This window comes from Saimiri boliviensis, chromosome 2 (genome assembly GCF_048565385.1).
Source record: "Saimiri boliviensis isolate mSaiBol1 chromosome 2, mSaiBol1.pri, whole genome shotgun sequence".
Classification (NCBI taxonomy): domain Eukaryota; kingdom Metazoa; phylum Chordata; class Mammalia; order Primates; family Cebidae; genus Saimiri; species Saimiri boliviensis.
The window spans coordinates 23859751-23876040 of record NC_133450.1 but is presented as its reverse complement, the minus strand read 5'-3'; the positions used below and the strand labels follow the sequence as shown (position 1 = coordinate 23876040).

The 16290-nt window shown below is 37.8% G+C and overlaps 1 protein-coding gene across 36 annotated transcripts in view; it reads left to right on the top strand.

The window, feature by feature from the left end:
- Positions 1-16290, top strand: part of NRXN3 (neurexin 3) — a 1684741-nt gene that overhangs the window by 1586915 nt on the left and 81536 nt on the right. Inside the window, exon 22 of one of the 36 annotated variants that reach the window (XM_074392925.1) lies at positions 10623-16290. This exon is cut by the window's right edge and continues 24096 nt beyond it. The exons of the other annotated variants lie outside the window; for them this stretch is intronic. Within the exon in view, the coding sequence (XP_074249026.1) occupies positions 10623-10664 (42 nt within the window). The 3' untranslated portion in view covers positions 10665-16290. The remainder of the gene's footprint in view (positions 1-10622) is intronic. 36 annotated transcript variants of the gene reach the window in all.

The window sequence follows — 16290 nt, the reverse complement described above, 5'->3', positions numbered from 1 at the left end:
AGAAATAAGACCACCTTGGTACTTTTATCATCGTCCTGATGATGGTCTGATGGTCCTGTCTTGCAGAAAAGCCCAAAGAGAAGCAGGGGCATTGTCTAATCATTGACAGGTCTCCTAATATTATTGAGAAGAACAAGCAAAATTAATGGCGATATTAGATGTGGTGAAATTATTATAAATTCTTCCTGCAATTTTAATTAGCTCTGCTCTTTCTCTTCTCCTGTTTTAATCTCAAGCATACGTGTATGTTTGTATCAGCAATTTCAAAATTCTTTGAAGCATTTGGTTTCATCCATCTAGTTTCAAAATCAGTACAGCATGATGCAGTGGGAAGAATGCTAGCCTAGAAGTTAGGACTCCTGAGTTCCTGCCTAGGTCTGCCACTGAGCTGTAGTATGTCCTTGGACATGGCCTTTCAGGAGCTTGGTTTCTTCTTACATTAGATGAAGGATTAAAATTCAACAGTTTCTTAAATCACTCGCAACGATTCAGTTACTATTAAGTTTAGAATCCCATGGAGAGGCCTATCATGTGGGGGACCACCCTATCATGAAAAGGTGAATAATCAGGTGAAAGTGAAAGAAGCCAGATTAATTTTTCCTGTTGTGAGCTCGCACAGCTATTTTAAGCCTTTGGACAATGTACATTCTTTTTCTCCATTAAATACACATAATCCATTAAAACAGAGTGTGTTGTGAACTGATCATAAGGGAAATGGCAAGTGTTTTTGTTTGTTTTTTACACGAAAGTGAGTCCTATGGAACAAAATAAACTTAACTTCATGGAGCAAGTTTAACAGATTGTTTTCATTTTTGATCAGCAGGTTGATTTTTAACTCCCTCTTATTCCACATATGTGTGTGTGTGTGTGTGTGTGTGTATATATATATATATATATATATATATATATATGGAATTTATATATATAAATTTTTTTTGGCTCCCTGTTTTTGTTTTGCATTGCTGTAAAGAAACACGTGAGACTGAGTAATTAAGAAAAGAGGCTTATTGGGCTCATAATTTTGTAGGCTGTGCCAAAAGCATGGTACCAGCATCTCCTTCTGGTGAAGCCCCTGGGAAGCTTTCACCCATGGCAGAAGGGGAAAGAGAGCTGCGTGTGGAGCTCTCATAGAGAGAGAGAGAGAGAGAGAGAGCGAGCAAGAGAGAGGATAGAAGGTGCCAGGCTGTTTTTAACAATCAGAGCTGATGAAAACGAACAGAACAAGAACTCACTCATTACCTCGAGGAAGGCACCAAGCCATTCATGAGGAATCTGCCCCGTGACCAAACACCTCCCACTAGGCCCTACCTCCAACATTGGCGATCACTTTTCAACATGAGATCTAGATGGGACAAATACCCACACTAATAAATTCCGAAAGGACACAAAAGGGTGAACTACACAGGGATACTGTATCTCCAAACAAATGCTCAGCTAGGTGAAGAGCATGTCTGACAGTGTCAGAAATTGAAAGAGAACCAGAGACAATGAGGCCCAGTAGAAAGTAAACTGATTATACACATTCAGCATTGCAAGAAACATCAAGACTATCGTCCAACCACATAGGCATTACTCAAAACACTTTTTACCTCCCAAGATTTGGCTTTCTAGCAGTTTTTAGCCAAGTTACAACTGCCCAGAGAAGTCATTTAAACTTCAAGAGACTCAGCTTTCTCATCTATGGAAGACAGAACTTGGACAACATCATCTCGAATTCTTGTTTGCCTGAATTTTCTCTTATTCTACTAAACATCTCCAGTATTACAGAAATCTGCACTTAAGAGACAACGATATTGCAGGGGGTGGGAGACAAAGGCAGTATACAAGGTACTAAGATTTTTTTTTAGATAGTTGTAGGATCAAATGTTTTGAGGTTTGGCAAACATCTAGTAGTTTCCATTCTCCCCGACAGTAGCAAGTTAAGGAGGCCAGTTTTCTCTTTTAAGTCAGAACTTCTGATTATAACTGGGTAGTAAACACACTTTGTAATAAGTGGCTAAGGCTTAAGAAGATCAACTGCTGACACCCAGAAATAGCCAAAGAACCTTTCTTTATTATTGACATTGCACACTTTGAGAGACCTGTCTTTTACTATTGATAGTATTCTTTCTCTGCTGTTTTTACAAGAAAAAAAAAAAAGCCCAATGAAATGTAAACCTTGTTTCCTTCAATTCTGGGTCCTAGGATTATTCAGAGTAAATAAAAAAAAAATGCCTTACATATACTTCTATAAAATCTTTGATTTAGAGCAATTAAAAGAAGCTATCTACTTCCAGTCTTATCAAGGAAAGCAAATTTCTCCTAGAAGTCTTATTTCTGCTTCTAATGACAATTGGTTTACTATGTGACATTCAAAGGAAAAACTTGAAGTCACATTTCTAGTAAAGTATTTAATTTGAGAAATAATTAAGACTGTTACTTCAAAGCAAAGATCTGATATTCCTGAAATAAAGTTTTATACCCAAGCTTGGTAATAAAGTTATCATAAGTGTAATAAGGATTATTCTCAGGATGGAATAGAATGTCTTGAGGAAACACACATAAACAATTCATTTCACGGAAGAAAGAAAATCTGTGCTGTTTATCTGGCAATGGGAAGTCAGATCAAAATGTATTTGTATGACATTAGAATGGGGTCACGTGGGAAGACAGGATCTGTCTGTCTGAATATTTTTAGCCTCTGAATTTGGCATAAGAATAGGATCAGGAAAATGAATTCTGTGTTGCATGGCTAAGATGCATATTAGAACTCAGGCAAGACGATTCCTGTAGTTGGTCTACTGGGAAATTACTCTCTGCCTACAGCTTTCAAATATATACATATACTATGTGTGTGCATGTGTGTAAATTTCCAACTGAGTACATCAGCACCCAAAATACACTTGCCCAAGGTCAAAAAGGCAAACAGTTATTAATAGAGCAAAAGTGGGATTATACTCAACCATAGCATAATACATATCATTAGAAAGAAGCATGATGAGCTAATTAAGACCCAGTGAGAGTTAGAAAGAAAGTCTGAGAATATTTATCTCCAGAAATGGAGTGGTAACTAACTAAAAGAAGGATCCAGAACCTCCTAATTCAAATATCGGTTATATTTCCAGAGATTTAAAAATACAACAGTTCTTATTTCTAATTCAAAGGCCTAGAGTGTAAGTTCCGATAACCTTTTTTTTTGAAAGCCTCTCTGAGAAATAATACAGCTGTTTGGCCTGAGGTTCTCTCTTTAAAGGAAAGAAGTTATAAAGACAAGAAGAAAAAAGTAGAGGAGAAAAATAAGGAGAAAAAATATTCAAACAGTATATGACTAAAAACATTATTTCACAAACAACAAGGAGAATCTTGAAACAAAATAGAATTTGCTTTAAAATGCAAAGAAAGCGCCTTACCTGGAATGAATCTCCCGGTTCTCTTCTGTTGCGTGAGTTTACTACTTACCATTTCTGTTCACTTTGACCAGCTGCTACCAAGCAAAAGAGCTTCATGGAGGCCGTGCACACACATTCTCTTCTGGGTTATCACAACGCTGACAAAAGGCACCTACCACAAATTAGAAGAACACAAAGATTTCTGTGATTGTGCTTGCAAAACCCTGACTGGCTGCCAGGCAGCACCTCTGCTCAGTAGCCTTGGATTTACATGTGCCTACCCCCACCATGGTCACGGAGGGTTGCCTGAGGATGGATTCACTTCATAAGCCTCCGTAATTACATGAATAACAAATAAGCTCTATCCAATAGAGAAAAAGAACACGTTTTATTTATTTATTTATTTTGAGACGGAGTTTCACTCTTGTTACCCAGGCTGGAGTGCAATGGCACGATCTCAGCTCACCGCAACCTCCACCTCCCAGGTTCAAGCAATTCTCCTGCTTCAGCCTCCCTAGTAGCTGTGACTACAGGTGTGTGCCACCATGCCCAGCTAATTTTTGTGTTTTTAGTAGAGACAGGGTTTCACCATGTGGACCGGGATGGTCTCCATCTCCTGACCTCGTGATCTGCCCGCCTTGGCCTCCCAAAGTGCTGGAATTACAGGTGTGAGCCACCACACCTGGCCAATTTTATTACTTGTGAAGTGATGAGAAAGGCGGCAGAGGAGTTGAGATGGCCAAGATAAAAAGAGAGAACACTCTGGAGATGTAAAAGAACAGTGACAGATAATGCAAAAAGAGATTTAATATATTTGTACATATTTAATATTTGTCTTCTGTTGTGGTCGACTTTAGCTTTTGAGTCAGTAGGAAGCATTTTGTCATCCGATGTCTCCTTTTCCTCTAGCTTTCTGTGTTATCTGATGAGGAAGCCACAAACTTAAAGCTCAGTTCAACACAATTATCCTACACCAAAATTGGGTATAAAGAATATTGTTCCCTCAAATGTGACACAAATTGTCTGGGCAACAGAGACGTTCTACTGTTTTCCAAGTATCTGCTGTACTCCGAAACCTTTCTCCTTAGACCATAGCTGTCTGAGCAACAGTAGGTGGATTTCTTTGAAATCTTACCTTCTATAGAAATGGATCTCACTAGAAATAGTGTCAATTGAGCAATAACGTCCAGTTGTGAATCAAATAATTTATATTTTGATTATGTGTATTAAGAAACTAAATCTACTCATATACAAAAGGAAAATCTCTTAACTTTTCATGGCTCTGCCTGAAAGCCAGAATTAAAAGGAAGATAATATCTTATCAGACTTTTTTGGTGCCTTTGAAGCTATAAACTTGAGAGAAACGTAGCTTATTCCTGACCCTGCACTTGACTTAAAGATATGTTTGTAGCAGTCACTCTTGGGTGACTATAAATTCACAAAGTCAAGAATTTGCATCGTGAATTAATTTGAGTAAGATGTCTAGGGGAATGCTGATTTTATACTGGAAACAAGATTAGGAGGAAAACCTCAAAACTGCCTTTAAGGAGTTCTGTATCTCAGCACATTATAACTCTTACTTCTGCCATACTCTAGAGGAATCATTCTAGGTGACTTCTTAAGACAATATTCGAAAAATTGCTAGCATTACGGAATCAACCAGGTTCTGGCAGTATATTCCTTGTAAGAAAATCAGTGTATTAACTCTTTCGAATAAGTGATTGAATTAGGTTTGCACAAAATCTGATTTATGAAATGCTGCACTCATATGTTCAAGTAGTTAGGAAGTGTATCTAAGCAGATGTCTTGAAGAAAGAAGGTTGCTTGAAACATAAAGATATTATACAATGGCTTATCTGTGGCTAATGACTCACCCAAAGCTTTCAGAAATTTCCTGGTTTTACCTTTTTTTTTTTGTTTTCCAATTTTATGAATTTTTTTTAAGAAAAGGCAAAATTGCCAATGAGCAAAATGTGAATGCTCTGATGTTAGCAACACTGAGTTCATATGTCCACCAGTTATTAACTCTATTTTCTTATAAATTTGTTTGGCCTCTCCAAGTCTTTATTTTCTTGTTTGTGAATGGAAGACCTAATAATAGAACTGGCCTTGTAGGCTTCTTGTGAGGATTACAGGTGGTAACCCACAGTTATTGGTTTAGTGCAGTGCCTGACCCAAAGAAAAACCCAGTAAGGTATTGAGGCTGTTTTTCATCTTCTCATTATTACTTAAGAGAGATGCAAAATGATTGTATCATGCAAACGTTTTCATGGAGAGTTTAATGAACACCGCTGTTTTTTTCTTCAATTTTTTTTTTTAAATTATACTTTAAGTTCTGGGATACATATGCAGAATATGCAGGTCTGTTACATATGTGTACGCGTGCCATGTTGGTTTGCTGCACCCATCAACCCGTCACCTACATTAGGTATTTCTCCTAATGCTATTCCTCCCCAGCCCCTCATCCCCCAACAAGCTCCGATGTGTGATGTTCCCCTCCCTGTGTCCATGTGTTCTCATTGTTCAACTCCCCCTTGTGAATGAGAACATGGGGTGTTTGGTTTTCTATTCTTGTATTAGTTTGCTGAGAATGGTGGTTTCCAGCTTCATCCATGTCCCTGCAAAGGACATAAACTCATCTTTTTTTGGCTGCATAGTATTCTAAGGTGTATATATGCCACATTTTCTTTATCCAGTCTATGATTGATGGGCATTTTGGTTGGTTCATGTCTTTGCTATTGTAAATAGTGCTGCAATAAACATATGTGTGCACGTGTCTTTATAGTAGAATGATTTATAATCCTTTGGGTATACACCCAATAATGGGATTGCTAGGTCAATTGTTTTTAAAGATAGGTTGCATAAAACTGACTAATGCCATTCATGGTGACAGTGAGTTTCAAGGGCAGATAACTATCTTAGTCCATTGGGCCATTATAACAAAATGCCATAAAGTTAGGTACCTTATAAACAATAGAAATGTATCTGTCACAGACCTAGAGGCTGGGAAGTCTGAGATCAAGACACTTGCAGATTTGATGTCTGCTAAGAGCTTGCTTCCTGGTCCATAGATGGCCCCTTCCAGCTATGTCCTTATGTGATAGAAGGGACAAGGGGTCTCTCTGGGACCACTTTTTCAAGAGAACTAATCCCACTTACGAAGGTTCTGCCATCATGACTTGATCACTTCCCTAAAGCTTCACTTCCTGATACCATTACACTGGTGATTTGGTTTCAATATATAAATGTGGGTGGCAGGGTGGGGTGTAACCATTCAGACCATAGCAGTGACAGTTAGGAGGAAGCAAATTTGGAATCCTTATTTCCATGTAAAGGCTTCATTTGCCTTAAACAATCTATTTAACTTTTATTGTGCTTTATCTGAAAATGAATAAATAACGTTTAGCTACACACAGGCAGGGTATGTTATTTCTAAAGTAAAAATTAACTCTTTTGTAAATGTGGTTTTGTTTAATAATAGTTCACTTAGCTTTTTTACTTATGGAAAGAAATTATTAGGTTACTCTTTCTTGCTTTTCTTTGGTGGGGGGTGTTATCATCTTATCCTCAGTCCTCAAAACACTGTTGAACAGGGAACATCTCCCCTCATTTTCAACCTTATTTCTTGAGTCCCAATTGCAGCCCTGTTTATAATCTGTTTTCATCTAAGAAAAGCTGAGAGAAGGGAAGTGGAATCCACTGAGAAAAAGATTTTCCCCAAAGAGTGACTCAGCCTTTGAAAAGAAAATCAGCTATATGAAAGGGGAAGAATGTTTAATCTTTCAGAGCAATAATTGCATTGCAAGTATTAGCTCAGCTGATAAGGAGTGGAGAACCAAGAGAATCAGGGAGCGGTTACATTGTTTTATCTTGTGTGATGCCTTTATTCAGTGCTCTAGCGTGGGGGTCTTGTCTAGGGAGAGAATTCACTGCAGCTACATTTAAGGTCACCTAATCAACGATGCTGCTTTCTTACTTTTCTTATAGACTATTCCTTCATTTTTTTTTTTTTTTTCTGAACTTTAACCAAGGAAACTGCCAGTCATAGAGCATTTCCTTAAACACGTCCATGTTACTGTTATGCAGAGAAATCTGAATGGCAGGCTGATGGCCAGGCTGCTCTGGACGAAAATAGTTAACTATGTGACTTTATCTAAGCCAATAAAATGGGATTAAAAAACATGCAAAACCATTCACCTCTATAGACCTGTTCTCAAGGCAGCGTTTACCCTAGTTTATCTGCTAATTCCTTTCAAGTCTGGAAAACTGTTTTCTTTGACATTTTTGGATGCCGTGATCTGAACCCTGATATTATTTTGTTCTCCTTTATGGTACTAGTATTTTGATTTTAGAAAAATTAAATCTGCTCTAAATGTGTCTGGCCCCCCTTTAACAAACTCTTCCTGCAACATTAACACAGACACGCGTGCACATCCATACACACCACACAACCACAAGTCATTTCAGATGAATGATCTTATCTAATTCTTCTTAGTGTTTCCATTTTATTATTTGTCAAATTGCTTTGCCCTGCTGACATTTAGGCAGACTTGCATAAAATACAAGATTGTTTCTAGCTGGATAAGCAGCTCAGCTATCAGATAGTGTTGCTGATGTATACAGTAGAAGGAAGAAGAAAAGACCAGTGGGTGACTATAATAAGTAGAAATGTCCTGAAGCAATTTACCTGTAGCCTATCAAAATCTTGCAGACTCTGCCTTTATGCAAAACTTGGGTTCACATTACCTTCAGACATTCTCCCAATTCTCTTTCAACAGAACAACTTTTCTTTCCTTTTTCCCCGAACATTTACTGTATTCCACGTGCAACAGTACACCTTTTACATTTGTTTGGCTCATGTAGTCTTGTAATGACCCTTTCCTGTGTAGTAATACCTCATTTAGGGGAACTTCTGTGACACTGTTAGGGGAGAAATACAATGGATATATGCCTAGCAATGCCTTCACCATGCTGTATTATAGTAGATTGCTCATTTATTTGTTACTTTCCTGATCACCCCATCTCTCGTTCAGTATAATACCTTTAACCTATCACGTAGTGCCAGGCAAATAAATGGTACTCATTCAGTATTGACCATATGGATGAATCCTTGCTTATGAAATACGAGAGCCGTGTTCTGGGTCATTCTGTCCAGGAACTCATCTTCTGTGGCAGTGTGAGACCATATGTTTAACAGGACCAGTAAGGAAGGAGAAGGAATCTTCTGCTACCTTTTATGCTCTTTTTCGTTTTCAAAAAGTTCTGTAAGCTTCAAGTATTACATAAAACAGTTCTTATATATTCATACAATTTGATTTAAACAATAACCACACCAACAAGGTACAGTGACATGTAAAGATGTTTTCAGTATAAAGTAGGACAAAAAAACAGGTTTTAAACATCATACATAGAATCAATTTTTTAATATACAGATGCATCCAGGAATATGTTCTTTGTTTATTGTCATTTAACCAGTCCCCTATTGTGGAATACTTGACCTGTTTCTAATGTCTTCATATACATATATATAAAGGTTTTCTATATATATCTTTATATATATAAAGAAAACCTTTTATCTAAACAGAATAGACAAGCACACAGAGAAGTTACACTAGGATATTTGGTACAGGCTAAAAAAATACATACATATACATATATATGTATATGCATGTAAACACACATGCATATGCACGTAAACACGTACATGCATACATGTAAACATGCACACACATGTATATGCATGTATGTAAATACACACATATACGTGTATGCATGTATCTAAATTCATACACACATATACATGTATATGTATGTATTTTTTTAGCCTGTGCCAAATATCCTAGTGTAACTTCTCTGTGTGCTTGTCTAACTATTTTGTTTAGATAAAAGGTTTCATATGCTGTCCACTTCATGCCATTATTTGATATGATTTGCCTCTCTACCTCTGGGCATGAGTTTCTCTCTGAGGGAAGTGGCTGCCACTCTATCTAGTGGCTGAAGTAATATGACTTCATGTCATGTGTCTGATGATTCATGCAAGGTTGCCTGCATCTCATGTATCAGTGAGTTATCTGACACCCCTAATAGATACTTTTTTCCCCACAAAAAAGCTTATTCCTGAGCTAAATTTCCATGATCAGATGGTGGCAAGGGCCAAGTCTTCTCCCATAAAGAGAAATCACATTGAATCTGCTACATATGACCACTGGGCAGAGGGCCTTATCATCACTGCATTCTGGGGAATGGGGATCGATTTAAAAAGTTGAAGCTGCTTGCTGGCTTTTTTACTGGTAGTTTTAAATGTGTAATCTCACAAGGATCTTTTCAGCCCTGGCAAAGCTGATCCTCTATAAAACCTTTATGTTAGAATATATATGAATTTATTTGTGCTGGCGTCAAACAGCTGAGTATTTACCATGTTATTGGCTGATCTTAAAGTCAAGCTACAAAGGACCAGTAGGGGTTAGCAGGCAGGCAGGAAGAAGAAGGGCACTGCTGGCAGAGGTTGCCATATGCACAGAATATAGTGGTGAACCTACACGGTGCATTTGGAATCGCAGGCAATCTGGCTTTGCTGAAAATGAGTTTGCAAGCTGAGTAACAAGAAATAAGGCTGGATAGCATACCAGGAAGTGGTAGATCACAGAGACCCCTGCATCACCATGGCACTTATCACACTACTTGCCCACTTGTTTTTTGGTTTATTTCCTGATGAGCTTTGAGCCAGAACTTCAATGCAAATTCTTGTTCTCGTCTGTAAAAATTACTACAATGGCTTCCCATTGCTCTTAGAGAAGGCTAAATCTTTAATATGTCTGCAAGGTCTAGTACAACATATCCCCTGCCTCTGTAGTCTTATTCCTCACCAGGTCTGGCTTCTTCCTCCCAGCCCTACTGGGCCCATTCTCTGGGCTTCAATATTACAGAACTTATTTTAATCTCACTAATGGGAAATGTTGCTGCCTCCTGACAAAGGGCTTTTGCATATGCTGTTTATATGAAATCTTTTCTTCCTGCCACTCTTGCCAATTAATGTTCTTATTTCTCAGCTCTCAGCTTACTTGTACTCAAAGAAAGCTTCCCTGAGTTCCCTATGTCAAATTTTTCACTTTTATGCTCTCATAACCTCATGCACATCTCTTTTACAGTACTATATAAGAGGAATAACTGTCAGTGATACATTCGTATAATTGATGAATGTTCTTTTCTTCCTAATAAGTAGCATCGTCATCTATACCATCATTATTAAATCAGCCAACATCAGTTGGGGTAACCGTATGTTCTATACCGTTCTAAGCACATTATATGTATTAACTCACTTAACCCCCACAACAGTCCCTATTAAACATATAACACTCAGAAATAAAATATTAAGTAAGTCACCCAAAGTTATACAGCTAATAGATGATGAACTTAGAATTAAAACTCATGCAGACTGGATCGGGAATCTCTTCTCTTCTATCTTTGCTGATGGTTAGGTTACAGACCTAACATATAGTAGTCGCTCAATAAATATTTGTTGAAAGCATAAATGAATAAACTAGTTAAGGAATACTTTATATGTGTCCAACTCTTAACTGGGGATAATTGGGTGTATAGATAAAGAAGAACCATGGTAGACTCTTCACTGCAGAAATGTGTTCCAGAGAATTAGGGAAAGAAAAACCCCAGAATAACTATGTGATTCATGATGGAAATCTTTCAAGTAGAAGAAAATTGTAAAATGTTAACCAAAAATGTTAGTTGTTTGGTTTATGTGTTGATCATTATGATCTTTCCCAATATTTACTGGAGTTCATTGAGTGTAATCCCATAGGTGCATGTTTATGATCTGGCGTGATAATGCTGTATTTGCTCGGCATTTCCTGTACCTGAAATATCCCTTGAAAACTGAAATCAAAAGAGCAGGTCAATGGTAATATCATCCAGCACTCTGCCAGGCTTACGGCAACCTTGCTTACCCAAAAGCAAATTATTTCCCTCTCATTTCTATATAATAAGTACTTCACAGCTTTATATTTTCACGCATTGAGATTTCCCTATGAGTCTGAGAAGATCTCCAGGAATAAAAGAGAGAAGAACAATGATTAAACTAGTTCTAGGACTTTAGACATTGGATTGTATTCAGAAACTCACAGTCAGACCATTCAACTGCCTTCCTGTTCATTACCAGATTCTGAAAAACACACTCAGTCTCCCCATGTACTGGCCTTCATATATGCTTTGCTATCTGGTAGAAATATGTGCCAGAAAGATTATTTTTTATGGAAATAATAGTGGAAATAGTAGAATCCACATGTGAAGATTCTAGTATTTCATTATCAATTGCATTCGGGCAGTGCTAAGTAGAAGATTGATGCTGAAATTTTATTAGATAATCTTTGCTCTCTGTATTTTTTCTATGACAAATGGGGGCAAATAGGTGAGATAAGCAATTAGTGAAATTCTAGAAGGGATGGATTTTATGTCATACTATTGAAAGGGACAGGAAGTGGATTAAGTATGACATATATATATATTTATATATATATACACACATATATATTATATAGTGTATGTGTGTGTATGTGTATATAAAACAAGTCAGTTTGCTTTTCCCACCACTGAAATTGATAAATGGAGTGGTGACGTAGACACTACTCCTCTACTCCTGGATTTACTAGTAAAGAAGGAATATATAAAAGAGCAAGGTAGTATTGATCTGGGGTGATACTATGGTATTTAATACCATACCATAATTCTATGATCTATTAATGTCCAACCAACTAAATTTAGCTGGCTTTTATGTACAAATGTGCATAGTGCTGTTTTGTATTAAACATCACCAGAAGATATTTGTTATATCAAAACAGTAAGATTAATGTTTATATATTTTCGTACTCATGCTAGAGTTGAATGAGGTTCTGACTCTAGGGATAACTCGAGGTATCCTAGAATACCTCCACATCTTCACCAAACCCAGAATCATATCACATAGGCATTATTATTTGCAGTCATCTAATTTCAAGTTAGGGTAGTAGGATATGGACTGAGGGGTGATTCTTAGTGCCAAAGAAAGATAAAGTATTCATAGGGAAATATATTCAGCATAAGATGGATAAGACAAATCAAGTGCCTGGACTCTAGAGGATTGGGCTCTAACTTTAAAAAACAAACAAACAGAAGCAGAATCCAGTAGGAATTTACTGAGTAAGCCAAGGTTACATTTCTGCTAGACTTCAGAGGTAGACTTCTGCATGCTCACGTTACCACCCCAGGTCAGAATGGGGGAGCAGAGGGATGGGAGGCTATAAATGAACGGATAGTATTCAGAGACCAAACACTCACTCTGGCCAACTCTGTAGAGGATTCTCATGCTATGTGTTGACATAGAAAGGCTACGATTGAAAATTCGACCTGATTTTGGGCATCTTGGTTCTAGACCTATAATAGGCACAGATTATTTCCAGACTCTATTTTGACAGTTGGTAAGAATCAAACAGTACCCTCACATAACTTGCTCTAGAATTGGTTGTGCTATGGCATCATTGTAGCGCCATGGTCTAGCATAGAGCTACACAAAGTAGGTGCTTCAGAAATAACCAAGGAATGAATGAGTGAGTGAAGGAATGAGTATGATTAGATAAATAACCAAAATTACTGGAAACATGGGGTGGGAGTATGGCAGACAAAGGTTGACATCATCCTTCAAGGACCAGATCAAAATACCACATGTCTACTACAGCTTTCTCTCAGTTAATTACTTCTCTTCTCTGTTACTGTGGTGATTTATTTATTCTGCTTTGATAGCACTTATCAATCATTTTGTAGTTCTATTTTATGATTTCTCTCTTCCTCTTAGACTATGAAATCCTTGATGATAGAATTGTTGATTTGTGCCTACATTACTGCAGATTCTATCTCGCAAGGGCTAGGCTCCCAGTAAACATTGACCAAACTGAGTCTGTAAAGATTCCAGTGCACCAGGATGGCTTATGACCATGCTTCATTTATCTACATGAGGCCATAAGGCTCTGTGATAACATGGCAGTCAAATAACAAAACTCTCCAAAATCAGGATTTTCTTCTGCCATTCCTTCAGGTTCCCTCCTGCTGTGGGCAGGGTTACCTCATCCTTTACATCCTGGAAATTATATATTGGAGGTTGTCAATGTGTGCTGTTCTGTATTCCCCCATAGTTAATGCTGAGGAATGAGCTCTCTGTAGAACCCCTGCAATTGACATAGATGCTAGGACCCTACTGTTAGGTAACTGAGAAGACAAATAATGTGGCTGCAGGCAAAGCATGAAGGAGAGAGCTTGTCTTTTTTTCCCCCACATACTGGGGAGCCCAGGAGTGGCATCACTTTGTACTCCAGCAGTGACATTTTAATTTATAAGCCAAGAATGCACTGATAGCCAACTGCAAAAATTGATTTGGTTGTTCATCTGATTCAACCCATGTCAGAGTTTGAAAGTAATTATGATGGTGGGGCTGATAGGCAGGCAATTACATTTTTGTTCTCTTGCTTTCTGGCTTCTTCTCCCTCTCTTTCCCTTCCCACACCTCCACCTACAAGGTTGTTCTTGACAGGAAGGCAATGTAAGCAGGAGACAGGAGGGCAATCTTTGGAGATATGGTATATGGACTCTTGTGGCAGGGGCTATAATAAATAATAGTATGGCTAGTTCTATGTCTTAATCTAATTTTTATTGGCCTCTTAGTAACTCTAACCAGATAAAAGATGCAAACTATTTTGTATCCATCTATAAAGTACAAAATAATTAAAGCACATGGACAGTAAGGCAGTTTCTGTATCTGACTTGAATTTGAGTTGCCTTTCCAACATGTGTAGATGCAGTGTGTCTTTCTAAAAAGGTTTGCCCCAAATCGTAATACAAACAGGAGCCTGGGATAGGGAGAGATTAAGGCAAAGCTGAAATCCATCTGAGTTGGGGAGCAGATTCCATGGGAGACTGAAAATACGTTTCAAATCGTAGTGCAAGAAATTGAACAAAGTATTGGAATTTCTTTAAAAAAAGATTACTTTGCTAAGAGTAATACCTGTCATGTAACCCTAAAGTAATATAGAAGATGAAGTTGAAAAGTACATCACAAGGCAAACATTACTTTTTAGAGTGATGAAGAGATGGATGGATGGATGTGAATTTTTTGATCTATTTCTTATTTTGAAGGTTATTTACTTACTTACAAACACTGGAAAAATCAATGTTTTTCACCCAGCAAAATGGCTTTTCTGGTCCAAAGCCAGCAAAATAAGAATTTTGTGGGTGAGGAGTCCACTTGGTTAGTACAGCAAATACTGAGATATATAAATTATTTTAACTTATTTATTTTATTGACAATAAACAAACAACTTTAACAGCCTCCACACCAAGGTTGATAGAATTCAGAAACACACCTCTCCTCCCAGGAAACTTATGGTTTAGCAGTTTACTATAGCTATCTCAAGATTTTACAAAAAATAAAATAACTTCTCTCAAAAACTACCCATACCCTAGATATAGGCTTTTCTACACATTTTCTACTGACTGCCCCAGTTCAATTTGGGACATATACTCTTTAACCAGTAAGCACGTGCATGTAGTCAGTGTGTCAGATGGATTTGGTCCAATTTATATAGGATTGGCAGCATAAGCTGGGGTTGGTGGCTCACACCTGTAATCCCAGCACTTTGGGAGGCCGAGATAGGAGGATCACGAAGTCAGGAGTTCGAGACCACCCTGGCCAGCATGGTGAAATCCTGTCTCTACTAAAAATACAAACAATGAGCCAGGCATGGTGGTGTGCATCTGTAATCTCAGCTACTCAGGAGGCTGAGGCAGAAGAATCACTTGAACCTAGCGGGCGGAGGTTGCACTGAGCCAAGATGGCACCACTGCACTCCAGCCTGGGCAATAAACTGAGACTCTGTCTTCAAAAAAAAAAAAAAAAAAGATTGGCAGCATGGAATATGATGTTGGCTTGGGGTTCTACCTTGCAGTGACTATCAGGGAATACACTAGATAAACCTGGAAAATGTTTCCACTTCTGTTTATTTTATTCACATTAAGTAATGGAGTACCATTTTTCTTTTTTTTTTTTCTTTTTTTTTTTTTTAACCTCCAAACCTCCTATGTAGCCCCCTTTTAAAATAAGGTTAGGGGAAGAGGCTTAAAATATGGCAACATTGACTCTGAATTCTCTTCAGTCTATACAGATTTTCAGGTTGTCTAGTTTAAAAAACGGATTCAATTTCTTGTACATTTTTTACTTAGTGTTATTAATTTAGAAATGGACCTCGAAAGGTTCATGTTACCTTTAAATTTGTTCAGGGTTTAAAGCTTCTTTTAGGAACTTCTTGGCCTTCTTCTACCTCTAACTGCAACATAGCGGTTAAGAGGAAGACTGATATCTCACATATTTGGGTCAGAATTGTAGCTTTGCCACTCACTACCTTTGTGGAATCAAGCTCTCTGAACCTCAGTCTCTTCTGCAAAATAGAAATGGTGACATATTTGCTAAGTCTGTTGGCAGGATTAAATGGATTCGAATGCACAAATTACTCAGCATAGTGCTTGGCACATAGTAAATGCTGAATTAATGGCAATCAATTGCTACTGATTGTTACTGAGGTTGCTTTAAATAAGTTCATCCTTATTTCTGTGTCATCTTTACCTCATCTTCAGATCTTTGGAAGTCTCAGTTTCTTTTGTTTGGGCTTTAGGGATTTTGTTTAAAACTGCTTACTCTCTGCTGCCATGTCCTCCACCACTGCAGCAGATGATCAAAAAACGTTTCCCTGTGGATACGGAGTATTTCTTAGACTTATGTCTCTAGCTCACTGGGGACTGTCTCTACCTCATCCCATCAACTCTGTGACCACGAATTTTCCTCATGATACTCATTTATCATTCTTGCAGTTTTTTGCCTCATCTTGTG